Here is a 25,908-nt window from a genome sequence, read left to right as displayed (position 1 = left end):
GGGAAGTGACGTCACAGCGCGATGGCGGCGGCTCCTTCAGGCAGCTGAAGGGGGATTTAGGCCCGGAAGATCCGAGTCCATCCGCGGCGGGGAGAGGGCGAGCGCGGCCGTTGGGGGCCGGAGCAGGGGCGGCGGCGCTCGGACTGTCCCATCCGCCCCGTATTGTGGCGCTGGGCGCGGCGGGGCGGCCAGAAAGCGATGGTGAAAGCGGGGCCGTGAGGGGGGCGGAGCCGGCAGCCGAACCCGCAGTAGCGGCAGCGGCGGCGCCGCCTCCCCGAGCTCAGACTCAGGAAGCGGCCGGGAGGGCAGGAGCGAGCCGGGCCCGCCGCCGCCGTCATGGAGCTCAGAGTCGGGAACAGGTACCGGCTGGGCCGGAAGATCGGCAGCGGCTCTTTCGGAGACATCTATCTCGGTGAGGCGTCCGTCCCCCAGGTTCCGGACCGCCCCCGACGGGCGTTCGCTCGGCCCCGACACGGGGACCCGGGCTGGGCCGCCCCCCCCCCCGGGACACTCCGCTCCCCGCAGCTCCCCCGCGGCCCCCGCTCCGGCCGCCGGGCCCCGCGGCTGTCAGACTGGAACTTGCGGTCCTGCCGGGCCGGCCTGCGCCGCCGCCCCGGGGGCACCTGCCCAACGTGTGCCCCGGGCCGCCGGGGTCGGCCCCGGACCCCGCTGCCGGCGCCGGCGCCCCGCAGACGGACAAAGGCGGCGCGCGGCCCCGCGTCCTGCGCACGTGTGGTGGGCCGGGAACGCCCGGGCCGGCCGGAGGCGCCCGCGGCCCCCGCTACCCTTGGCGACGCGGGCCGGGGCCGGTCTAGCGGGGGCCGAGGATGTGTTGCGCATCCAGGTTCCGCGTCGGGTGCCTGGACTCGGAGCGCCATTGGGGCCAGCGGACCGGCCCGGACCTCGGCCGCAGTGGACGGAAACGCGGGGCCGCGCTGCCTTCGCGAGCTTGTCCCTGTGGCTGCGGCGAGGCTGTCAGGCTGCCCTGTTTGCGGCGGGAATGTTCTGGGCTGTTTCCGATTCACGGGGAAAGCACACGCACAGGCGCAGGTGTGATGCGAGGCTGGCTGGCACCTCCGGGCCGGGCGTTCGGAGAGGCTGCCTTTCTCGGGAATTGTGCGCGAGTTGCCCCGCCCCCCATGGGGTCCGTCCAGCTGGCCCGCGGGGCGGCTGCGGAGGGACGGCTGTTGCGCAAGTTTGGGGGTGAACTTATCCTGCGGTTGCGTTTCGTTGGCTGCTGTACCTTCCAGGAGGGGCAGGACCGGCCGGGTGCGCCGTTCAGACGGTGGGGCGTGTGCTCCCGCCCCCCCCCCCCCCCCCCCCCGCCTGTCACCTGGGGAGCACCAGCCTGGCCTGGGTGGGAGTTCACTGCTTTTGGTGCCTCCTTCCTGACCCTGCAGGGCGGCCCCGACCCAGGCGACACTGTGGCCTTTGAACCTGGACTTCCGCCTGCCATCCTGCTGAGTAAAATACACTTTGGAGATGTTCGGATTTTACTGTTTAAATATTTATGTTCAGCAGTCAGTGGCCGCATTCTCAGCACCGTTTTGGGAGGCAGAGTGCTGCGTAAATGCGAGCTGTTTGCCTTATTTATAGAATGGTAGGTTTTTGGCAAAACTTTTAAGGTAGGACCTGGGAACTGGACTGAAAAGGCAGTTCATGAGCCACCCTTATGCGGACATCAGAAGTAGACAGTTTGAGGTATTTTGTGCTCTGGTCTGAGACTGTGCCGGGCAGTTCTTGGTTCCAGAAGCTGGGTTCAGACCGTCCTGCCACAAACTCTGTCGGGCGTGGGAGCTCTGTGGGGACCCTGTTTGCTCATTCTCCAGCCTGCCTGTGGGCCTCCACTCTTGCCGGGTGCACAGTGCCACTTGGTAGAGACCAGGCAGCCCGGTGTCCGTGTGCCTAAGGCTGGTGGGTGGACGGTGGCTCTCACACCTCAGTCGGGGCACCCACAGGGGCACCCATTGGGACTGGATAGGCAGGTCAGTCCTCTTCCGCTGCATTGACTCAGCGCTGCGCTCGCTGGAGTAAGTTCTGGCCTCAAAGATGTGTGTGCGAGTGCTCCCCGCACACGGTAGCTCAGGGTCAGAGGTGAGGTCCAAAGAGTATGGGGTGGACTGAGTCACCTGTACCATAGCTGTGTTTTTTTTTCTGCTTGTTTAGGCCACTGATTAGGCATTACTTAAGAGGTTGAGTCTTCACCTTGAAAATCAGCATGTCCTCTCATTCTGTGCCATCACTTTGCAGTTGGTCAGAATGCTCTTGACTCCTCCAGGTAGGGCTACCACAGACCCCAAAATGTGTGATCCTCAGTTTGCTTCCCTTAAGCTTGACAGGTCCCAAAGGCTCCTGGGAGGGCCCAGCGCTCACAGTCCCCGTGCAGCGCACATGCAGCAGGAGCCCCCGCGCCTTGTCACCCCCGGGCCTCCCTCAGCCCCGACAGGCTTCAGCCTCTGGTGTGCCAGAGGCCTCGGCACGTCCTCTGCTTTGCTGGTAGGGCACCTCCCACGTTGGCTAGCGTGGGGAAACAAGGGCAGGGCCAGTGTTCTCAGGGTGGTCCCATGGTGCCCAGAGGACCCAGGGTGGGGGGTGTGCGGGGTGGTGTGGGGGGACCCAGGCAGCGTGTTGGTGCAGCGGTCGGCTGGGGTGCTGCTCGCAGTTCAGCCATGGCGGGCGCCCAGCCCCGCAGGGGCAGCATGAGCCCCGTTCTCACAGAGCTCTGTTCCCCTCCCTGTCTGTCTTCTGGAACTGGGCCTTGCGGCTCCGTCAGGTGACCAGAGAACTCGGCGACATTCGCAAACACCTTGTTTGGGTGCCGAGTTTAGGGACCTCTTCAGGGACCTCCTCGTACCTGACTTTCCTGCCTCCCTCACTGACGTTGATGCTCCTGCAGAGCTTACAGGAGGGCTCCATAGCGCTGGTGGAGCGGAGAGCAGTCCCCGACGCAGTTCCAGTCGTCACCCGTGTTCTAGAGGGTGGGGCGTGAGTGCCCCAGCGAGAAGTTGGGGCGCTGCCTCTGCTGCCTTGCCTTGCCAGCAGTTCGCTGTGGGTGGCCTTTGCCCTGCTGTCCTGAGCCTCTCCCTGTTTCTTCACGGGTGTTCCTCCTCAGTGACAGTTACCTCCCTGTCCCTGGACTGGGGTTAGGTTCACTTAATTTATCATCTGCCTTGTCTGCCCACTTGAGGGGCCCGGTTCCGTTTCCCTAGGACGAGCACTGGCCTGTGTCTGAACACAGGTGTCCGTCGCCTCCTGAGGCAGGTTTGCTGCCCTGGAGGGGGCGGTTGGGGAGCCACAGCACCCAGCGTAAACAGACACAGTGAGGAGACGCTCGCAGGCTGCTGGGGTTTGACTTGTTCGGAATCTGGAGCCAGAGCTCAATGCTGTCTTAAATTCATTCAGGGGTACTTCTGGGTTTGGGTTTTTTTTTTTAACATGAACTTTTAAAAAAAAGTTATTTATTTATGTCTAGATAGAGAGGGGAAGGGAGAAAGAGGGAAGGATGTGTGGTTTCCTTTCATGTGCCCCCTACTGGGATCCTGGCCTGCAACCCAGGCATGTGCCCTGACTGGGAATTGAACCAGCACCCTCTGGTTCACAGGCCAGCGCTCAATCCACTGAGCCACACCAGCCAGGGCTGGAAGTACTTCTAAAAGTTTCCTGCTGTGAAGCCCCAAGTTTTGTAATTTCCAGTTTGTCACAGACTGACGCTTTCACCAAGTAAGATTAAAATACTGCAGCAGTGCCACCTTGTCGTCAGAGCTCTGCCACGCTGCCTCCTGCGCTGGTGGCTGAGACTTGGAGCTGCACCGGCTGTGGGAGGCGGGGTAGGGCTGCAGACGGGCGGACCTCAGTTTCCATGGCATGCGCAGACCTGAGGCTCTGCTGCTTGGTACGTCCACCCAATGGACGCAGTCCATGTTTGCGTGGCAGAGAGTCCACGTGCAGCCGTTCTCCTTGAGTCATTACACGGGGGGCAGCCTTCATGCCCGCTTTGCAGGTGTGCCCGGGGGAGGACTGGCACCACACCTGGAGGAGGGAATTGCCGTCCGTTCGGAGCTGCCTGTGGCCTGTGTCCTGCTGTCACTGTGCAGGGAACCTGTTCTGTGCCAGCTCTGTCAGCCCCAGTGAGTGGAGCTAGCAGCGCTTCCCCCTTCTCAGAGGCACGAGCCCAGGAGATAGCCAGCCTGTGCAGGACCGCGCCATCTGCTTGAGGAGGGCCTGCGTCCTGGCCGGGGTGGCGTCGATGAGCCTGTGGAGTGCTGACGTCACTGACGAGATGAGTCATCCACTCCCCCCGGGCAGCGAGTTCAGGTCAGAGTTCCAGGCCCTCACAGGAACTCGGAGTTCATTTTTCATTTGCGCAGTAAATTTTGTGGTGAAGTCATCTCTCTTGTAACTGGATAGATCGTGCCAACTGCAGGCAGGCGTGTCTGTCTCTCGGTGCCCAAGAGTCTCTGTGAGATGGGAGGCGAAGCTCTTAGACCCCAAGGGCCTCTGGCAGTGGTCAGACGGTTGGTGTCCCCACTGCCCCGGCACTGGGGGCCGGTTTTGGAGTCAGGCCCACTGCAAGTGACTGCATCCCATGTAGTCATCTGCGCAGAGGAGAGGAGGCTGTTTTCTTCGGGGTTCTGGGGTGTTCCTTGATGTCAGTGTCAACAGGCGGCTCTCCCGCTGGTGGGTCGCTGTTGCCGTGCTTGCGGACCTCACCTGCCTTTCGTTCGGGAGTCCCAGCGTGCTTCGTGACCGCTACCCTGTTCGTCTCCACCGTTCCCTCCTGCAACACACCGCCCACCTCCCATCTCAGCAGAGAGGGTGAGCAACTGAGTCACCAAGGATTGGGTTCTGTCCGGGCCACTGGAGCCAGTGGTCATTGCTTCACAACAGCTGCACTCCTGGGGTGGTCCCAGTGTTCACGGTGTTATCAGTACAAAACTAACAAAACGTGTGGCAGGCAGTCAGGACTTTGAAAACGAGTTCACCCTCCTGGTCTAGTGTTACTAGTAAACGCACAGTGATGTCCTGTTGCTGAGAGGCCCCTCCCCCCGCCAAAGTGGTGTCCCTTGGCCTGGCCTACCCTGGGTTGGTGAGGAGTGTTGCTGCCCTGGATCTGAGCCCACTTTGTTCAGAGGCTGTGTGGCTGGGTCCCTGGACTAGGGGGACCTGAGGCCATGTGTGTTTGGTGAAGACCCAGCCTCCCCTGTAGAGGAGGTGCACGCGCACACAGTTCTATCCTGGCAGTGTCGGGGGACACAGGAGGTGTCACAGGAGTCACCCTGGGCTGACCAACAGGGTGATAGGAAGGTTGGGAGCAGGAAATGCGGGAGGCTGCGAAGAGAACCCCTTAGCCTTCTCTGGGTCCCCTAGTGATGTGATCCTGTTGGGCACATGCGCAGGTGGGTGGTGAGCACCAAATTAGACTTCCTTACACGTGTCGAATTCCTCACTTGAAAAGGGGGAAAGGAGGGTAATTTTCCCCGGGGTTTGTGGACCACTGACACCATCTCATGACGGGGGCAGAGTGTGACCCCTCTGGTGCTTCTTGGAAGGTTGGGACAGCGCTTCTGTTCCTGGCGTGGTGCGACTTTGGGTCAGGTGGTGGGCACCAGGTAGTAATGCTGTGCTTTTCTCTCTTTGCAAGGTACGGACATTGTTGCAGGAGAAGAAGTTGCCATCAAGCTTGAATGTGTCAAAACCAAACACCCTCAGCTCCACATTGAGAGCAAAATCTACAAAATGATGCAGGGAGGAGGTACGGCCTTTACCTGTTCAAAAAGACAACCAGGATGGTTTGATGAGGGCATGCGTCCCGAACCAGAGTCTCTGGTTTATTTTGGGAAAGGGAGGAAAAGGGCCGCACCCTGGACCCATGTACCAGTGGGCTTGCAGAGGGCCTTGCTCAGCAGAAGGACGCTGCCTTCCTCGCCCGCCCTATATGGCAGCGCCCGCCTTCGGGTCTGACGGGAGCTCTGGCGCCACAGCGCAGCTGGTCGCGCCTGTGCCAGCTCAGGGCCGTGCTTTGCTCGCAGCTGTGGGGGTGGCGGAGTGCGAAACAACTGCGACCCCTTACGACTCGATCACTCCCAATTCCATCCCTAAGCCTCCCCTTGGGCCTAAGGCTGCCTGATGTCCGAGGGCTCCCATCCTGATCTCAGAGTCTTTCTTTTAGAATTCTCTGGACTTAATCATCCCACTAATAGAGCAGGGCGGCGTGTTTTGGTGGGGTCTCAGAGTTTCGGAGATGCTGCAGCATGTAGAGGGCGTGGCCGAAGCTCCAGGAGGGGCCCAGGGCCAGGCCCCCATGGGAAAGACAGCAGTGTTGCTTTCTCCCAGAAGCCCTGGGTGCTTTCCCCAGGGGGCGGGGCCCCAAGCCTTCAGCTCTAGGCCACTTCTTTCCCGGTTTGGTCTGCTGCTGGGAACCAGTGTCAGGAGACCCCCGAGAGCAGCACAGCTGGTCCTGGGACCCTGCACGGTGGTGTCTGTGTGTCCCATCCTGCCTCTCATGGGACCAGAAAAGCCCTTGACTGGCACGCAGGAGAAAACTGACTGACTCCTGTCGTCCCAGGGAAGGTCGGCAGAGGACCCAGCCAGGGTGCTTGCCCGCCAGCGGCCTCAGCAGAAGGCAGCTTCTCAGACACAGCTTTGAAGGTGGTGACCACTAGAACAGGGTGACTCAGGATGTGGCCTTCACGGTGGGCAGGAGCCTAGTACTGGGGGTGGAATAAAACCTCCCACTGAGAAGCCTTGTTGACTTTCAAGGAACAGCATCTCTGTGAGAACTCGCAAGCCGGGGCACCCCTGTCACTTGTGGAGGGGGATCCCCTACACCACACGTGGCACAGTGCAGCAGCACCCCTCCGCCTCGGTAGGAGGGTCAGAAATGTCTGCAGACTTGGCTGACGCTACTTCCCGTCTGAACCCTTCTGTAGGAGGTATGGCGCCACCTCCTCCCGGTCTTCCCATGCCGCCTCCCTGGGACCCCACGACCCCCTGACCCTGCCGTTCCCCACACAGATCGGATCCCTCAGTTTAAGATGCACACTCGAGGGTGCTGTAGAGAACAACTGTGCCCGGAAAAGCAGAGCACACCATTCTGGGAGGTTCTGTGAACTTGTCAACCAAGAGCAGGCTGGGCCTGGCTGAGCTGAAGGAGGAGTCCACTTTGCCCAGAGAGCAGGGGCTCTGCAGTGGACCAGCCTCCTGCAAGGCGTTTCCTGTGGGGGCCACAGCCTGCTTTGTCACTGTCGGGGACAGCAAGCACCCTGCTGCTCCTCTCCCTATGCGACGTTCTGGGCCTCCTTGTAGCTGGTGATGCCGACAACCACTGCTCAGGTGACAGTGGCGCGGTGCCTGGCCTGGTCAGGGGACAGTCCCTGTGATGTCCATGGGGAGGAGTTGGGTAAACACACGTTAGTATCAAGGACTGGTAGAAGTGTTTTTTTTTAAAGTTATTCATTGATTTTAGAGAAAGAAACATCGATTTGTTGTTCTGCGTACTGATGCATTCATTGGTGATTCATGTATGTGCCTTGACCTGGGGTTGAACTCACAGCCTTGGTGTATCAGGATGACACTCCAGTCAACTGAGCCACCTGTCCAGGGTAGTAAGAGTCAGTTTTTAGGATAGACTGAGTCCAAAATAAAAAATTGGGAACAAAGACGAAAAGATGGCTCATGACCCATCTTTGCAAGCCTGTGTTGCAAGTCCTTTGATTGGTGTGAACTGTTTGTCCAAGATGCTCTGGCCGTTCCTCTCCCAGTAGAAAAGGAAGCTGGTAAATAATACAACCGTTGGACACGGAGAACACGGAGAACACTGCACGTTATAGTTACACTTGCTGGGCCACCTAGTGGCCGGTCGCCAAGTCAGTGACGTGAAGTTCTAGGGCCCTGACAGTGAATGGGGGCGCCAGTGGGGGTGCCGAGAGCATGGGATCCCACACGTCACCCGTTCCGGATGTGAGTCCCAGCGCGCAAACTGAGCCCTTTTCTCCATTGCTGCCACGATGCTGCCCACAGCCATGTGGGCGCCACAGAGAAACCTGGCTTGTGCTCTCCCGGCCCCAAGGCAGAACAGCGCAGCGTTGTGAAAGGTTAAGGATTTGGGTCCTTGCTTCGCATAGCCACCTGGCAGCTTAGGAAGGGTGCAGAGGTGTCCTTAAAATGTGTCCTGGCCAACTTGCATTTTTACAAATGCACGAGCCCTGCTGTGCTGGGAGGTCCAGCCCAGCACGAGGTCGAGTGGACGGAAGTGGGTCTGTGCCTTGTCCCTCATTCTCCACACCCTCACCTGCCCTCTTGTGTCCACACACGTCCCATCTTCCAGGAGGAGGTCCAGTCCTCAGCCCACAGAAGGGGCGGGGCTTTCTGGAGTTCAAGGGCCAAGAAGCCAACACTGTTTGGAAGACCGAGGTGGTTGGTGGGCTGTGCAGTCTGATAGGTGGTTTCCATGGTGACAAGACGACATGTCCCTGCTCTACAGGCCCCAGCGGCTGCCGGCTCAACCCTGACGTTGCTTGTGGGCCCGAGAACGAGCAGCACAGCAACACTACACCTGAATGTTTGTACCAGGAAAACAATTAAAGCGCATGAGGTGTGTCCTTCACACATAGCTGGTGCCGTGGGCCTGGGAGCATGGGACCAGGGAGCAGTTACCCTGGTGAGCAACACCTGGAGTGGCATTGGCCTGGAGTGGGGTGCCTCTTCCTAACTACACCCCAAAAGTGGGTTTGGAGGAGGCCAGCGGTGGGAAACCCTGCCTCGCCTCAGACACTCCCTCCCCGAGTGCAGGGGCTGTGCCGGCGAGCTGCTCTCCTGCTTCACCTTTTCCCTGGGACACAGGGAAGGTCCTCGTCGTCTGGTCACGTTCTTTTTGTTGTAGTTCGATCACAGTTGTTCCCCCTTGCTCCCACAGTCAGTCCCCACCCCGTTGTCTGTGTCCGTGGGTCCTGTATACATGTCCCTTCACTGGACCCTTCCCCTTTCCTCTGTTGTCCCCCGCCCCCTCCTCTTGGTCACTGTCAGTCTGGTCCTTGTTGCCATGCCTCTGGTTCTGTTTTGCTCCTTTGTTTTGTTTTGTTGATTAGGTTCCACTTACAGATGCGATCACATGGTACTCACCTTTCACTCCTGGCTTGTTTCTCAGCTCCCTCCACGCTGCCTCGCAGGGTCGGAGTTCCCTGTGTGCTCGATGTTGCCTCTGTGGACGTGCTGCAGTTTCTGGTCCACTCGTTGACTGAGGGGCGCTGTGGCTCTTTCCAGCACTTGGCTATTGTGAATTGTGCTGCTCTGAACATTGGGGTGCAAGGCTCTCTGGGATTGGTGTTTCAGGGTCCTTGGGGTGTAGTCCCCACAGTGGGGTCACTGGGTCAAAAGGCAGTCCCATTTTTAGTTTTCTAAGGAAACTCCATATCATTTCCCATAGTGACCGCACCAGCCTGCATTCCACCCACAGTGCCCTAGGGTTCCCTTTCCTCCAGGTGCTCAGCCCCACTTCTGTCCGTTGATGTTGACCACTCTGACTGCTGGGAGGTAGCATCTCATTGTGGGTTTAATTTGCATCTTTGATGGCTAGTGATGCTGAGCATCTCTGGGCCCTCTGCGTGTCCTCCTCGGAGAAGTGTCTGGTCAGGTCCTTTGCCCGTTTTTTAAATTGGATTGTCTTCCTGGTGTTAAGTTGTATGAGTTCTTCATGTATTTTGGAGATCAAATCCTTGTCCAAGGTATCATTGGCAGATGTCTTCCTATACAGTAGGTTCTCTTTTAATTCTGCTGTTTTCTTTAGCCACGTGGAGGCTTTAAAAAAAAAAAAAAGATTTTTTTTTTTTTTACTTGTTTTTAGAGGGAAGGGAAGGAGAAAGAGGGAGAGAAACATCAGTGTGTGGTTGCCTTTTGCGTGTCCCCCACTGAGGACCTGGACCGCAACCCAGGCATGTGCCCTGGCTGGGAGTCGAACCTGCAACCCTTTGGTTTGCAGGCCGGTGCTCAGCCCACTGAGCCACAGCAGCCAGGGCAGCCATGTAGAAGCTTTTTAATTTGGTGTAGTTCAATTTGTTTATTCTTTTCTTTATATCCCTTGCCCAAGGAAATAATCTATATCAGCAAAAATATTGCTGTGTGGGATATCTGAAATTTTACTGCCTGTGTTTTCCTCCAGGACTTCTGTGTTGTCGTGGTTTATATTTAAGTCTTTCATCCATCTGGAGTTTATTCTGGTGTAAGTTGGTCAAGTCTCTTTTTTTTTGCATGTATCAGTCTAGTTCTCCCAACACCATTTATTAAAGAGGTTATTTTTATTTCATTTTATGTGCCTGCCCCCTTGTCGAATATTAATTGACTGTAGAGACTTGGGTTTATTTCTGGGCTCTCTATTCTGTTTCATTGATCTCTGTGTCTGTCTTATGCCAGTAGCAGACTTTTGATTACAGTGGCCTTGTATAGTTTGATATCAGGTATTGTGACCCCTCCTATTCACATTCTTTAACAAGAAAACAACCTCTCTATCCAGGCCACTTTCAAAAACTGGAGATTCTGGGCGAGGAGAGTCTGGTACAGCTTGCAGGTTTTGTGGGGGGGGTTCCCTGAAGCCCTCAGATGCGCTTGCACAGAGAGTGGTTGGAGGGCCTCTGCCTCCCCTCCAGGAGGGAAGAGGGGGTGATGCTGTGGCCCTCTGCCTGACAGCAGTGTCCAGCCTTCCTCACTCTGTCCACACCCCTTGAAGCCCCACTGTTGGGCAGCCTTGTGGAACAGGGATGTGACTCTCTCCCTCACTAGAAGCAGGCTGGTGTGGCTTTCCTTGTGAGCTAGACCACCTTGTGGCTGGTGTTCTGGCAGAAGGGGCCTGGTTCCCCCCAATTCCACCCCTTTGGTGCCTCACTGCCAGGACAGAACCCCTACAGGGCCAGTGGCTTGAGAGATCCCGGGCCCTTGAAAGAGTGCACTGGGGGTCGGGCATGGCCGCAACGCAGCAGGTGCAGACAGGAAGCCAAATTCTGTGGGCCTGACGACCCCCTTACACATGCCAGCCCCCAGTGCCTTGGCACAGCCACCTGCAAACTGTTGGGCAGACACAGAGCCCCAAGGGTCCTGGTCAGGTGGCTGCTGGCCCCCAAGAACTCCAGAAACTGAAGTGTAATTCTTAAAAGTTTAGGATAGTCCAATACAAACAATAGGTGACTAGCAATAAATCTTAGGCCAGATAAGACCTGCATGCAGAAGACTTTAGCTGTATTGGAGGATGCCGAAGACTTAGTGGAGATGTCCTGTGTTCCTCAAGTGGAAGACTTAGTAACTTGTCCGTCCTTAGAAGCTCTTTGGTCCAGTGCGATCCTGGTCCAGACCCAGCATGGCTTTTCTTCCAAATGACAAGCTGACTTGAGAACTCCGAGTAGCCAGGGGCCAAGACTGACTAAAATACTCCCGAAGAAGCAGGGCGTGTGCCCTGCAAATAACAAAACGGACAGCACCTGTACGCAGTGGCAGCCCGCATCCAACCAAACAGGCAGTGGACGTCAGTCCCCACAAGGAGCCCAGGCTGCTGAGAGAGAGGGGCCAGGCCAGGGCCGGGCAGAAGAGGTGAGGCCGGGACAGGCCGTGGCAGAGGGAGATGTGCAAAGGCCAGCAGGCAGTGCCAAGGACACAGGGCCAGCTTGGGAGGCATCTGTTGGCCAACTTGGGGTGACGAGCATTCACGAATCCACAATGCTGTGCACACCCCCTGAGCTCCACAGGGAAACGTGGAAGGAACCGTCACGTGGAAAATGACAGCTCTAGTAATGGGTTCAGGCGGGACTCATATCGGTGCCTGCAAACAGCTTCAGGCGAACCAGGGTGTAGTGCCACCCTTAAAGCTTTGCCCACAGGTGACTTAATAACAGAAAAGTACCTTTTGGTGAAGAAATCTGACAATGGGTCACAGCCGGGCAAATCCAAATGGATGACCATTTTGTGAAGTTGCCAAAAATGTATGGTGAGAGGGGAGACAGCCGTCCAGACTGAAGCGTGAGGATCACACGCGTGTGTGGCCCTAGCGTGGGCCCTGGCTGGGGGGGGGCTGTGGAGGGTGTCGTGGGGCAGGTGGTTGAGGGAACGTGTGGGCCTGAGCACACGTGGACTGCAGCAGTGTCACCCCCACACAGGGTGACGGGGAAGGGGCCTGAAGGTGACCAGACAGCACAAGTGGGCCCTTGTGGGCACAGACTTGGGACTTCAGTAGCGAAGGCCTTGTGTGCACACGGGGCAGATGACGTTGGGCATCCTGCCTCACCTTCCCCAGAAGTCCACTTCAGGGGAGTGACTGCCGTGTGAGGAGTGGGACTGTCAAACGTGTTTATTTTGTCAAATCAGCTTTATTGAGGTGTAATAAACCACATTTTTAAAAAGAGCACTGTGTGGTAAGTTTTGCCATATTTATGCTCGCAGGAAACCATTACTATAATCACAGTTGATGCATCCATCTCCCCCAGAAGTTTCTGTGTTCCCCTCGTGGTCCCTTCACTGCGATGGCCTGCCACTCCTTCCAGGTGCTGCTCCTATTGCTGAGTCAGTTTGTGTTTTCCTGCTGTGTGTCAGTAGTCACTTCATGGCTCAGGAGCTCCCTGGACTGGTGCGCTGGGTTCTTGGTCCGTTTGCCTGTTCCCAGAGGTGGGTGTTCGGGGGTCCAGCACTCTGAACAGCTGCTGTGAACTTGTGCGGAGACACTGTGTGGACGTTTATTTCCTTTTTCACAGATGTGCCCGTGGGGGTGTGCCTCATCTCTAAGAAGCTGCCTGTCAGCAGGACGTGGGGCTCCAGTGTCTGTGCCCTTTAGATCGTCCATTTCACCTGAAATTATTGGCCTAACGTGGATTATAATATTTCCTTTCAGTCTTTGCATATTTGTAGAATCCTGTTATGTCATCTCATTCTTGATTTTGGTAGTTTGTGGCTGCTTTTTTCTGGGAAGTCTGGTCAGAGGTTTATCAAAAATTTTCTCGGAACCAGCTTTTGGTTTCAGTAGTTTTCTCTGTTACTTGTTCTCTGTTTCATTGATTTCTACTGCGATCTTTTGTTTCTTCTGCTGACTTTGGGTTTAATTTCTTATTTTTTTAGATGGAAACTGAGATCATTGATCTCTTCCTAACACAGGTGCTAGTTGCTGTAACTTCCCCCAAGTACACCTGGGGCAGAATCTCAGCGATGCCGAGGAGCTGGGTTTTCATGTTCATGCAGTTCCAGGTGCTTCCCGATCCCCCTTTTGATTTCCTCCGTGATCCCATGGGTTATTTAATTGTGTGTAAAATAGCCTTTTATCATGCTCACCAAACGTGTGGCATGTGGAAAGAGCAGAGCTGGGTAGTCTCATCTCTGCTGTGCGACGCTACTCCGTGGCCTTATCTGAAAGGCTCGAGGGCGGAGGACTGGACCCGGCTGAGGGCCACCATCGTCTGTCACTACCGCCGCTGCCGCCACCGGCGTATCTGAAGGTTGGTGCTAGCTCTGAGCAAGGTCTGGGCAGCAGCTGAGGTGCTGCCCTACCTACCAGCACAGCAGCTAGCAAGCTGTGGTGTCACAGGTGATGGCAGAAGACAGGCTTCCTTGAGTTGTGGCAAAGGGAGAGCAGCTAGGGAGATGTGGGGAGAGACCAAATGGTGTTGTGGCTTCAGGTGAGGGCTGCAGGGACAGGTGGGTGCCTGGGCTCCTTCAAAGTGTGTTACGTGGCTTCCAGATGCTGCGGAAGTTTTCAGAGCTCCCCATTGTCTGTTTCCGCCCAAATGACACAGGTGTCTGAGAACGGGCTTTGTGCGGCTTGAGCCCGCTCGCTCCTGTGACGCCTGTTTCAGGCCTCTCTTGATATATGCCCTGGACGCAGAGGAGAAACACGCTCTGCTGTGCAGGGTGACCAGGGCTGTGTCGCCGGTGCTCTGTGGCTAGCTGCGCAGACACTCAGGGCTGTGTTCCCTCGACAAGGTGGTGCCTTTACCACTGAGACATGACTGGCGGCCTGTCCCGCCGTCTGCCTCGTCTGGCGCTAACGTGCTTCCTGTGCCCTCTGTCCTCCTGCATGTGAAGGCGCTCTGTGAGCGCGGGGTGCATGGAGGGTGTGTGCTTTTTCCTCGACTCTGACCGCTGGTGCCTCGCTTGCTAGGGGTGTTCAGGCCGCAGCAGGCCCTGGGACGCCAACCCGTGCTGCAACGAGCGCTGCTGGGGAACTGGCTCTCGCACACGTCGGTCAGGCTGGAGGGAGCTGGTTTCGCCCCGCGTCCTTCTGCCCACAGTCACGGGCTCCGGGATGGGCGTAGTGTGTGTACAGCCAGTGTGGTTAGGGACAACTGAGGGTTCAGCCTGTCATCTTGCTGCTCATTTTTTGTTTTCTTTTGGATTAATCAAGTATTTTTATTTTAATGATTGTCCTTGTGGTTAGCTCCTCTGGTGGCTTATTAACTGTCCCTCCTGTGCTGGTGGCAGGGATTGGTTTTCCACGTCCGCCTTTACCTGCTGCGGTCTCCTCAGTGGTGCCTTCCCCCTGCCCCCCTGCGCCTCGTGCTGCTGTGTCCCTGTCCCCTCTGTTTGAGCCTTCCCATCTGGCGCGTGCAGGGTGTGGCGGTTTCCAGCCTTCTGTCGGGAAGGGGCAGACACGCAGAGCTGATCTGCTGGTGATTGATTCTGCAACTTCTTGTGTCTACAAACGTCTCCATTTTGTCTTTGCCGAGGGTGTTTTGCAGCCCCTACTCTTGGAGAACGCCAGACTTTTCCGTGCTTGAAGGATGTTCCTCCGTGTGTTCTGATGGGGAGTCTGGTCACCCTTGTCTTTGTTCCTGAGTACCTGATGCGTCTCTTTTCTCTGCTGCTTTCAAGGAGTTCGCTGTCACTGGTGATGAGTGACTTGATTGTTGGGCACTAGTGTGATGTTCGTGGTTCTTGTTCTTGGGGTTCATTGAGCTTTTTGGGTCTCCGGGTTAAATGTTTTCGTCCAGTTATTTCTTCCGGCGTGACGCCTGTCCTCCCTTCTCTTTCCTCTCCTGGGGGCTCTAGCGGCAGAAGTGGTGGTAGCCTGAAGTTGTCCCATACTGACTGCAGCTCTGTTGGCTCTGTCAGTGGTTTCTCTACATTACATGATGCCTGGGAGTTCACAGTGTCGGGTCTGCTGTTAATCCCACCCGTGTGTCTCCGTCTCGCACGTTGTAGTGCTCGTCACTGACAGCCAGCGTTGAGTCCGGTGCGCGCCCCGTGCTGCTGGTCCGTGAACTGAAGGGAGGGTGTCGATCACAGGGACCTGGGCAACTCTTCCACCAGGCCCTCCCTTCCCTGCCCCTCCTCCTCTGTCCTGCATCTCCCTGTCCACCTGACCCTGGCCAGAGTCTCCGTGCGAGCCCAGGTCTGTCAGGGTCTTCTGACCCCGCCCGCCCTGAAATGCTGCGCATGTCTTCCAGTGGGCATCCCCACCATCCGGTGGTGCGGGGCGGAAGGGGACTACAACGTCATGGTGATGGAGCTGCTGGGGCCCAGCCTGGAAGACCTCTTCAACTTCTGCTCGAGGAAGTTCAGTCTCAAGACCGTCCTCCTGCTGGCTGACCAGATGGTAAGAGTTTACTATTCTGAGTGATTGGTCAGGCTTGTGGGCTCCTCTCTGTCCACCAGTCACACGCAGGGAGGAAGTGACGTGGTGGGCTGGATTTGGAGAGCCACTGTGGGCACGGGACAGCACATTCACATGTGCGGCCTGATTCCTGGAGATGGGACTGCAGTGGGGGTGCTGCCGCAGGCCGCTGTCCTTCCCCCTGGAGCACCCGCGAAAGGGAAATGCCCAGGATGGGGGGTGCAGTGTCCCGTCCAGTTGGTGAGCGACGGCCCTGGCTGAGGGTGCAGACGCGGGGCTCCGGCAGGGCCCTGGGCGCCGTCAGAAGCCTCCTAAAGGCTGAAGTCTCACTGACCCGGCCTTGTCGCCCTGCTTGCAGATCAGTCGGATCGAATACATTCACTCCAAGAACTTCATCCACCGCGACGTGAAGCCAGACAACTTCCTCATGGGGCTGGGGAAGAAGGGCAACCTGGTCTACATCATAGATTTTGGCCTGGCCAAGAAGTACCGGGATGCCCGGACCCACCAGCACATCCCCTACCGTGAGAACAAAAACCTCACCGGGACGGCGCGGTACGCCTCCATCAACACGCACCTCGGCATCGGTGAGCCCTGCCGCTGGCCTAGGCTGCCCGGCACACCCGGCTCAGTGCAGGGGAGGGCTGCTGGGGGCCAGGAGTGGTCAGCACTAGAGGTGCAAAGCGGGGGTTCTGCGGTGTGCTGGGTGGGTGAGCGGTGGCTCTCTGGCAGCTGTGCCGTGGCTGCCTCGGGTCCCGGACAGCAGGTCTGGGCTGCTGTGGGTGGCAGGAAAGAATCCAGGTGTTTCTCTGTGGTTCTTAGAGTTCATTTCCACAGTCAGCATGTGTTTGTTGCTGCTGGTATGGGCCAACCTTGGTTCATTTCCCTTCTCTTTCCAGAACAATCTCGAAGGGACGACCTGGAGTCACTGGGCTATGTGCTCATGTACTTCAACCTGGGCTCCCTGCCCTGGCAGGGGCTGAAGGCTGCCACCAAGAGGCAGAAGTACGAGCGCATCAGCGAGAAGAAGATGTCCACGCCCATCGAAGTGCTGTGCAAGGGCTACCCGTGTGAGTGCCAGGGCCTGTAGGGCTCCAGGGGGCCGGGCGGGGGGGGGGGGGGGACACAAGGCAGTTCCGCCAGGCTCCTTCGGCATCATCTGGAGCCCTAATGCGGGGTGTTTCCCTTTGTTCTGTGGGGCTGCTCTGGGGCAGGTGCCCAGGGGAAGCCAGGCTGCTCGGTGATGCTGCCTTTTCTTAGACTTCTCCCAAAGCTGTGGTGCCGCCCCGTGTGGCCCCCAGGTGGGAATGAGGGTGGGAAACCGTGATGTCACCTGTTGCCAGCTGCTGCTTAGTCCTGAGTGTCTCGTCGTTTCACAGCTGAGTTTGCCACGTACCTGAACTTCTGCCGTTCCTTGCGTTTTGACGACAAGCCTGACTACTCGTACCTGAGGCAGCTCTTCAGGAACCTGTTCCATCGCCAGGGCTTTTCCTACGACTACGTGTTCGATTGGAACATGCTCAAGTTCGTAAGTGCCATCGCCAGCCCGCTGACTTCTCAGCATGGACAGGAAAGGGCCCATCAGCATCAGGCCTCCGGTGGCCCTTGGACTCTCGCCGTGTGTTGGAGGCGAGTGGTCCAAGGTCAGGGCTGGGAAGCCCTGTCCGCTGCACTGGGAGCCGGGCATTCCTGCAGGGCTGGGCCTGTGGGGTCGGCCCGAGGGTGAGCAGCTGCAAGAACAAGGTGTCTGTGGAGGGGCAGCAGGCACAGGCCAGACGTGGGCGTGTGCACAGGTGCACTGCCGCCCTGAACCAGCGCTCACTGGAATGCTGAGTCTCCTTCCATTGAAAGGCCATTGTGCTGTTACCACCATCGGCCCTGAGGGTGGGGTGGTGGCGGACCCCTGTGACATGGGATGTGGTGTCCACTTGTTCTCGCTGCGGGGCATGGCTGAGACAGGGGCTCCAGTCACGGGAGCTGAGGGCCTGCTGAGGGAGTTGTCCTCCACGTGGGTGGGCAGCCTGGGGAGGCCCTGGGTGTTGAGTCTGACCTTGGCCCCATTACTCAGTTTGTTTACTAATTGCTTGTGAAAGTGCTGCCGTGCCCCCTAGTGTTCTCTCGGGCTGCAGGGGACGACCAAGGCCTCGGGATGTTCACCAAATCCTGTTCATTCTCCGCTTACCTTCCCAGGGTGCCAGCCGGGCAGCGGACGATGCTGAACGGGAGCGCCGGGACCGTGAGGACCGATTGAGACACTCCCGAAATCCAGCCACCCGTGGGCTCCCTTCCACAGCCTCAGGCCGGCTGAGGGGAACACAAGAAGTGGCCGCTCCCACCCCACTCACCCCTACCTCACACACTGGTAAGCAGTCCTGGGGCTGCAGCTCACACCATGTGTCCCTCCTGCTGCCCCAACAGGAAGTGGGGTTCCTTTTGCATGTGACCTTAGGGGCAGCCAGCTCTGAACAGTGTCTGGTGGGACCTCTGTGCCCCCTTCTGGTCGTGCTCACTCCTGAGGGGGTACAGACCAGCAAGCACGTAAGGTGGTGCTTTGGGGACGCCCGCCTCACAGCTCCTCTTCCAATGCGTGTGCCCCTGCCAGCCCCTCGAAGCCCACCCCTCCCCCCACAGCATTGGAAGCAGAGCCCTGGGGAGCCCTCCCACAGGAACCCCCGTGCGGGCATCCGCCTTTGCAGGCCATGCCCACGGGCGTGTGCAAGCAGGGCAGTGTCAACTGGGTGCTGTCCTGCCTGCGGCCACCTTGAATGTGCAGTGGGATACAGGGTGGGGTGGGCTGCCCAGGAGCGCAGTGTGGGAGGCCTCACCCCCTGCCTCTGTGTCTGTCAGCTAACACCTCCCCACGGCCTGTGTCCGGCATGGAAAGAGAGCGGAAAGTGAGCATGCGGCTGCACCGTGGCGCCCCTGTCAACATCTCCTCGTCGGACCTCACAGGCCGGCAAGACACCTCCCGCATGTCCACCTCACAGGTGCGTGTGCCTGGCTCTCCTAGGGCGGGACACTGGCTGCAGGCTCGCTGCATGTGGCAGGGTCCTGTGGGCTTCAGGTGGAGTGGGGTGAGGGTTTTCAGGGTTTGAACTGATGAGGGACGGTGTTCACTGGCTGCCATCTGCCTGTGTGGTTGAGAACCTTGGAGAGCAGCTGCGCGGGCACTGGACTTCTCCCTTGCCGGGCTGGGACGGGCATCGAGGTCTTTCCTCTGCCACCCAGGCCCAAGTGGGCCCTGAGGCACGGTGTCTGCCCTGCACACACTCGCCAGGCAGTGCCCAATGGCTCCAGGTGTCTGTCATAGGCACCCCCAGCCTTGGACTCTTTTTCTCATCCTCTCTGCTGGGCACGGCCTGGCCAGAGTAGGAGGAGGGCTGCTGGTGGTCAGTTGTGTGGGGTGGGGTGGGCAGAGGCCTTTTAGGGCCCAGTGCCTGGTGATGTGCTGTGGGTGAGGGTTCCCATCTTGATGTCCCTGTGCGTCCGTCCATCCGCCTGCAGAGGCCTGACACCCGTGTCCGCCCAGTCTTTCTCCCACCCACACACTCTTCCCTCCTGGCTTCTGTTGTGCTGTTCTGCCCTGCAGGCTCTTCAAGGGCGGCAGCTCTTCTTCCTCAAGGGCTTCTAGGGCCCCTCCCTGGAAGGGGCGGTTATGGGTCAGGAATCTGTTCCGACCGTTCCGTGGGGTGCCTGGGGGAACCCGGCCCCAGCTGGGTGTGCAGACCGCCCCTCTGGTTCCCCAGGATGCTACCCTGCAGCGGGCCTGTGGGTGCTGGGTGTGGCTTGTTGGTGAGTGTGGTGGTAGGAGCACAGGGTCTGAGAGCTGTTGGGGACTGCTGGTCTGGCAGAGGAGGAGGGGCCTTCCTAGGCAGAGGCAGGCTGCCAACCACTCCTTCCTGAACACTCCATCGACCAGAGATTCTGCTGGACCCGTGCGGTTCCTGTGCTATCACTCCCCCCCCCCCGCCCCCGAAGATGCAGGGAGTTTGAATCGTGGGGCTCCAGGAGTGTGGCCAGGATAGGGAAGTTGGATCTCTTACAGACCCCAGTCCACCCCAGCCCCGCCACAGGACACAGCGGGGGGCTTCAGGGCTTCCTCCCTCGAGTCCTGGAACCTGTGAATGAGCACCTGCCCACCCCCACCTGGGCATGAGGTGGCTCTCTGGCCCTGGAACACGGGGCGGGGTGGGGGGGAGCGGGCACTGGGGGCTCCGAATGGACTTGACATTTATGTGTTGGGAGACCAGCCAGCAAAGGTGAAGTAAGAAACAGGCTTAACTTTTTTCTAAGAAAATAAAGTATTGGGTGGGTTTGGGATCATTGAGGAAATGGAAGAGTCGGGGGTCCGCTAGGCGCCAGGCACTCAGAGGTGTGAGTCCAGCCCTTCACCCAGGCCAACCTTAGCCACTGGCCACACAGCTCTGAGGCTGTGCTGGGGAAGTCTCAGTGAGCCGAGGCTAGCTTATAGCCCAGGATCCTTAACGTTCCTGTTCTCTGTCTGTTCTCCATCTGAAGAGAAGAATGTGGAGGGAGGGGAAGCCAAGAGATTGGATTTGTGGGTGTTTACCCTCCAAAAGCAGCCTGTCAGCTTTCCTCACTGGTCACCCTAGAGATTTTCTCAGGGTCTTCCTCACATAGAGGACCTGGCTCCTGGGGGGGTGTCTGACTGCACCGTCCCTGACGTGGCGGGCACGGACGGCTGTGTCTCAGTTTTCTTGGTCTCCATGGGCGTGCTCTCTGGGGTGGCTCCAAAAGGCCTTGCTGTCCAAGTGTGTGATTGGTGCCCCTGGGGGCAGCAGGAGGCTTGGGCCGAGCACCCCCGCCACCTGCCCTGGGGTTTGGAAGTCAGGCAGTAAGTGGAGGAGTCCCTCCCCCTCTGGCAGCTCTGTAGCCTCCATTTGCACTCACACCCCAAAGGAAGTGGGTGCAGGCACAGCAGCCTGGCGTGTGTCCTGCCTACACGCTTGTGACGGCTCCTCCTCTGCGCCCTTGAGGAGTGGTCGCATCTGGTGCCGATGCTCCCAGCCAAGGAGGTGGTTTGGCCTTGGCAGAAAGGGGCTCCGAGCTGTGGCAGCCTCGCCTGTCAGAGGACCTGCTGACTGTCTCCAGCTAGGGTGGGGTGTCCCTCTCCGGACCCCATGGCCATCGTGTACTCGGATTCTGCAGGAGGGCGGCCACTCCTCCTCGATCCCACTCCCTTCACACGGGGAGCTGGTGCTGGACCAGCCTTGGGGACTTCAGTCCCTCCATGCGCTACCTGGGGTGCGAGCCTGGCCTGCGAGGCATAAAGGGCATCTGGTGGATGAGCTTGCGCGTGATGAGGTCCCGGTGCAGCAGTGCTGGTAGAACGAGGGCGCTGGTCCCCGGGCCACTTGCTCCATATCAGCTTTAACCCATGTTGTGTCGCCCAAATTAGGTCCCATCCTCTTCCTCGTGCCATGAGGAAACATGGCCACCTGCGTGTCATAGGGGGTGCCGTCCTTCCCAGCTGCCCAAGCACAGGCTGCTCTGAGTGGGGAGCAAGACCTGGGGCAGCTGCTGGGCATCAGGCTCGCTTGCTGCGGGAGGGTCAGAGGTCTGCCCTGGCCCCTTGTCAGCCTTGGAGGCAGGTCGTCCTAGAGGAGCAGCCACAGCTGCTCTTGCTTTGGGGGCAACGTGCAAAAGGTGAGGTTGAATCCCCACGTGGTTCCCGGGGTCCCCTCTGAGGCACCCCAGCCAGTGAGGGTGGACCTGGTGGAGGACACACTTCTGGAAACAGGAGGCCTCGTGCTGGGCCAGCCAGCGGCCCCTATACCAACAGCTGTCTTTTCCCACCTCAGAATAGCATTCCTTTCGAACACCACGGCAAGTAGCTGCGCGTCTCCCGTCGGAAGGCAGCACTGGGTGAGTGTGCTCACGGTGGTCTCTAGACAGCAGGCGCCAGGGCGGGCGGGAGCTGACCCTCTGCCCCCGTGGGAGCTCACAGGTGGGCTTGGTCTTGCATGCCAGGTGCTACAGGTAGAGTGAGGGCCCTCCACCCAATTCTTTTCCCTTGTACAGCATCCAGAGGCACCTGCAGTCAGGTGCCCAGTCTGGGGAGCAAGCAGACCGCAGGGAGTCCCCTAATGGGGTGACTCCAGGACCTGCCACTGTGTGCATCTGAGCCCCACTGGGGAGCAGGGCCCCAGGGCTCTACACTTGCCCTGGCTCCAGCGGCCCTGGGACACTCCAGCCGCTGTGTCTCAGTGTCGGCTGTTGGGGTGGTGTGTCTGTCGCGCTCAGCTGAGTGGCCGCGCTTGGTGGGGCCTCTTGCGCTCTCGCTGCACGAGACCCCTGTGGTCTCTGCAGCCCTGGCTTTGTCGTCTCTCTTCCCTCCGCGTTTATCTGTCTTCCTCGCTTTGTTTTTCTTTCCAAACTTGGTCTCTGCCCAACGCCTTGTCCCTGCTGTCATGTGTGCCAACCTGTCGGCCCAGCCGCCTGCTCCCTGCCGACGTGCATGGCTGGGCGCCCAGGGCACTTCTCTGGGCCGTGCTGGGCGGCTCCTTCCCTCTGCTGAGGGCTGCAGCTGGGGCTCGGGGCTGCGTGGAGCCCACTGCGGCTCAGACACGGTGGTGCTCTGGGACCTGTCTAGGGGAACTGCTCATTACCTCTCCCTTGAAGGGCAGGGATCCCAGTGCCTTGGGGGCCTGGCCCCCAGTTTCAGAATTCGTGATTATTGGGGCAGGGGGGCTGGGATCAAGTATCTCTTGCCGCTTGGACTCTGGTCCTGTCGTCACTAGCTTCTCGGCTCCGCCTGCATGCCTCTCCTCCTTCCCCGTCTTCCCATCACTGTTCTGCTGAGCACCTGTGCTGGCCACAGAGGGCGCTCCTGGAGCGGCTGGGGGCTCGGGCATCCAGAGTGGGGCTGGGTGACACCTGTCCCCTTCCTTCAGGGCACTCACTGACTGACCTGGCCCCTGGCCACATGCTGACCTTGTCCTGTGCTTTGGCTCCGACAGATTCCTGGTCGGGTGGCTTCCAGTGGTCTTCAGTCTGTCGTGCACCGATGAGAGCTCTCCTTTGTGCTGTGAAGGGCAGACAATGAATGCATGGCTGATCTACTCTGTTACATGGCTTTGCTAGTGACGCTCCCCGGTCTAGGACACCGGGCGCTCTCCAGGCCGCCCACTCAGCAACGCCCGTGGGGAACAAACTAAATAAACCGGACAGACTCCCAGCGCTGCCACCGCCGGGGCTCCACTGAGGCCCACGCGAACTCGTTGTCCCGGGCCCGGGAAGAGAAGCCAAGGGCGAGACGCTGGCAGGAACCAGACTCCCGGTCCAGAGCCGCCGGCCCTCCCTGCGCGGTGGCGCTCCACGCTCCCTGACGAGTCTGCTGTAACCACCACCTTCTACTTGGTTCTGACAGTTTTGTATCATTTTGCTAAAAATTATTGGCTTAAATCTGTGTAAAGAAATCTTTTTATTGTTTCTTCTTGTCTGTTTCTCCGGTCTTAAAAAAGATGTTGACTTCAGAGAGTCCCGACTCAGACACCAGCCTGGAGTTTCTGTGTAGCCCGAGGCGGGCGCTGGGCACCCGTGCCGCCAGCGATGTACCTGTGTCTGTGTGGCGTGGCCCACTGTGGAGAGGGGTGTTCTCCCAGAAATTGTCACATGTACACGTGTGTGCAGTGTGTCTGTGTGTGTGTCGTGTGCTGTGTCCTGTGACCTCACCTGGCTTTGGCCATCACCCCTACCCCACCGTAAACTGAGCCTCCAGGACTCCGGCCAGTGGAGCCGTTAGAAAGTGCGGCCACGAGCCAGGATCTCCCAGTGCTCCCGGCGGAGGCGCGGTGTGGTGGCGGAGGCAGGGGCGTGTGCTGGTACTTTGCTGGTGGAGGTTGCCGCAATGCCTTTGGATTGGGGGGGCGTCTTCTAAACAGACTGTAAATAGTAGCGATGCAGAGTGGCCCTTAGCGTGTGCTGACATCTCTGCGCTCGGGGCCAAGTGTGGGGCTGGCCACCCCGGGTGTGGGCTGGCCCAGAAGAGGCCTGCCAAAGGGAATCCCCCCGGAAGTGTCAGGAGGAGGGGACCCCCATGACCTACGGGTTCAGGAGGGTGTGTTGTGCTCTCGTGATCCCTGGAGCCGCCAGGTCCCGTGTTCTCACCAGAAGGACCTGCAGAGCAGGGCCCCCTATGCTGTTCCCTGTCGTGTTACTGTGTCAGAGGCCCCAGCGGTGGCAGCCAGTAGACAGGAGCCCTTCTTGGGAAAGGGGCGCAACCGTGTACATTCGTGGGTACTCCCACCCTGTCTGTGTCAGCCCTGCAGCGGTGTTTGGAGGCCAGGGAGCTCGCAGGCAGCCCTGAGCCGGGAAGGTGTTCGGGTGTGTGTCCCTCCTGCCCCAGAGCCCCACAGTACGGGAGAGGGTCCCAGGCGCCAGGCGATGCGTCAATGCACAGGGTTTGGTGGGGGGTCAGGGCAGGTTGGGGCCCCCTCGGAGGGATGGCTGTGGACAGTGTTGCGTCCCGTGACCGCCCCCGGGAGCTGTGGTGGCGTGTCTGTGTAGCTGTCGGTGACGTGTCTGACCTGTGCATTCGTGTGACCACTGTATTTGTGTACTTACTACACCGTGTAAATAATAAATATATGACGTCTACCTTTCTCCCTGCCCCCAGCACGTAGTCTTTATTTCTTCAGCTGGAGTTTGCAGTGTGTGGTGACCACGTGAGAGCCCTGTGGGCCTGGGCATCTGCCCTCCAGCCAGGCCCTACGGGAGCTTGGGAACTTGGTGGCGTGGGAGGATGGGACGGGGCAGGGCCACTGGGCCTGGCACCCTGCATACACCCTCCACCCTGGAGCGTGCAGCCCCTGGCCCCCTGCCAAGCCTCTAAGGTGTGTTGACCATCTCAGGATCTCCTAGTAGTGTTCCCAGAGCATGACTTGGGGGGTTGCCCAGTCCTCTTCTGGGGCTAGCAAGGGTGAGGCAGCTCAAGATGAGAGGGAGGGGAGACGTCTGGGGGATGCTTGGCCTCCATTCAGCCTGGGGTCTCCACGGGACCAGCAGCAGCCAGGGGCTCCTGTTAGGAGCTGGGAGTACGTGTGCACAGCCCAGAGGGCACGCTGTCCACCTGCCCCTTTCCTCCCTGCCTCCAGTGCAGGTAGGTGGCTGCTAAGGCCAGCAGCCTCTGGGCTACTGTTGGGGCTGGCCCTTTGTGGCTTGACAGTGAAGGAGGGTGCGGCACACAGGTGGTGTCAGCTTTCCCAGGGGCCCTACTGTCACACCTTACACAGGGTAGGTCAGCAGATGCGGGGCTACACCTTCACCGGTTACTGCCCACAGAGGGGCAGAAAGACCAGAAAGGGTGTCAGGGGCTGAGGGACTGGGCAGGTGCCTGGCTTCTGCACTGAGCCCTGGAGCGCTGTCTCCTGACCGAGCCCCAGACGTGAGCCCTTGCTTGCTTTTCGTTGCAGAGGAGCAGGGACGTGGCATCTCTCCGGCTGCACACGGCCCGGCAGGGCACCCAGTGCCGTCCCCAGCGCCCTCGACGCACCACCTACTGAGGCGGCCCCAGTGGCCTCTGATCGCTCCCCAGCCATGCAGGTGTCGCCGGCCACAAGGGCAGGTGGGTGTGAGGGGCCTGGGTGAGGCCGGCAGGGCTGGATGGGGAGTTTGGGGAGCTGGTGCCAGTCCCGGGCAGTGCTGGCTGCACAGGGCCCTGGCAGTGGCCACAGGGTGAATAAACAGAAGGTAGGAAGCTCTTTTTCTTTGAAAACACACCTCTCGGGGCTCCCGGCTGCCCACTGGAAGGGCCCTCACCCGAAGCAGTCGGCCGACGTGCTGACAGGGCCAGACCCACTTTGGTGTCTGCTGAGAAAGTGAGATTTGGGGTGGAGGGCAAACCATGCCTCTCCCTTAAGCCAGACTCTGCTCCCTGACACGCAGGTTTATTCCAGACCCTCCAGAGGTGAAGGAAGGGAGCTTTGCCCCCAGACACTGGATGGGGGGATGGGACAGCAGGGTGGAGGTGGGTGTGGGAGGCAGGCCCAGAGGGCAAACCTGATGCAGGGCTGTCCCCAGCCCCACCCCCCACAGAAGGTCCCTGGAGCCTGGCTTTCTAAGTCCTTGAGCCCAGCTGCGGGTACCGGGCTGCTCAGCAGGCTGGGTGCCTGGTGCGGACGGCCTGTAACCTCGAGCTTGACCTCACCACAGATCTGCTTTGGAATGACGTGGTTCCCACCCACCACCTCCCCGCGAAAACCAGTGACGGGCAATGACCCGCTGCGGGGAGCCCGGGCCGCCCGAGCCAGCCTTATCTGTGAAATAAACACAAGCCCTGAGGCCTCGGTCCAGTCTCCCAGCGTCCTGGC

The 25,908-nt window shown here is 59.1% G+C and overlaps 1 protein-coding gene across 7 annotated transcripts; it reads left to right on the top strand.

Moving 5' to 3' along the window:
• Positions 1 to 25,879, top strand: CSNK1D (casein kinase 1 delta). 7 transcript variants are annotated; one of them, XM_053910861.2, is made up of 10 exons: positions 1 to 412; positions 5,642 to 5,752; positions 15,411 to 15,559; positions 15,936 to 16,164; positions 16,477 to 16,647; positions 16,957 to 17,105; positions 17,768 to 17,939; positions 18,425 to 18,564; positions 25,012 to 25,163; positions 25,751 to 25,879. In XM_053910861.2, exons 1-9 carry the CDS (start codon positions 337 to 339, stop codon positions 25,099 to 25,101), a joined length of 1,287 nt encoding a protein of 428 aa, XP_053766836.1. In that variant the 5' UTR covers positions 1 to 336; the 3' UTR covers positions 25,102 to 25,163; positions 25,751 to 25,879. The 7 variants fall into 7 exon arrangements, with proteins under 7 accessions (XP_053766836.1, XP_053766838.1, XP_053766837.1 ...); XM_053910863.2 differs by lacking the exons at positions 25,012 to 25,163; positions 25,751 to 25,879 and adding exons at positions 21,400 to 21,463; positions 22,558 to 24,202 and having other exon boundaries at positions 2 to 412; XM_071219434.1 differs by lacking the exon at positions 1 to 412 and adding an exon at positions 2,613 to 4,815.
• Positions 25,880 to 25,908: the final 29 nt, after the last annotated feature.

This window comes from Desmodus rotundus, chromosome 9 (genome assembly GCF_022682495.2).
Source record: "Desmodus rotundus isolate HL8 chromosome 9, HLdesRot8A.1, whole genome shotgun sequence".
Lineage (NCBI taxonomy): Eukaryota > Metazoa > Chordata > Mammalia > Chiroptera > Phyllostomidae > Desmodus > Desmodus rotundus.
The sequence above is the reverse complement of the archived record's forward strand: the minus strand, read 5'-3'. Positions and strand labels throughout refer to the sequence as shown.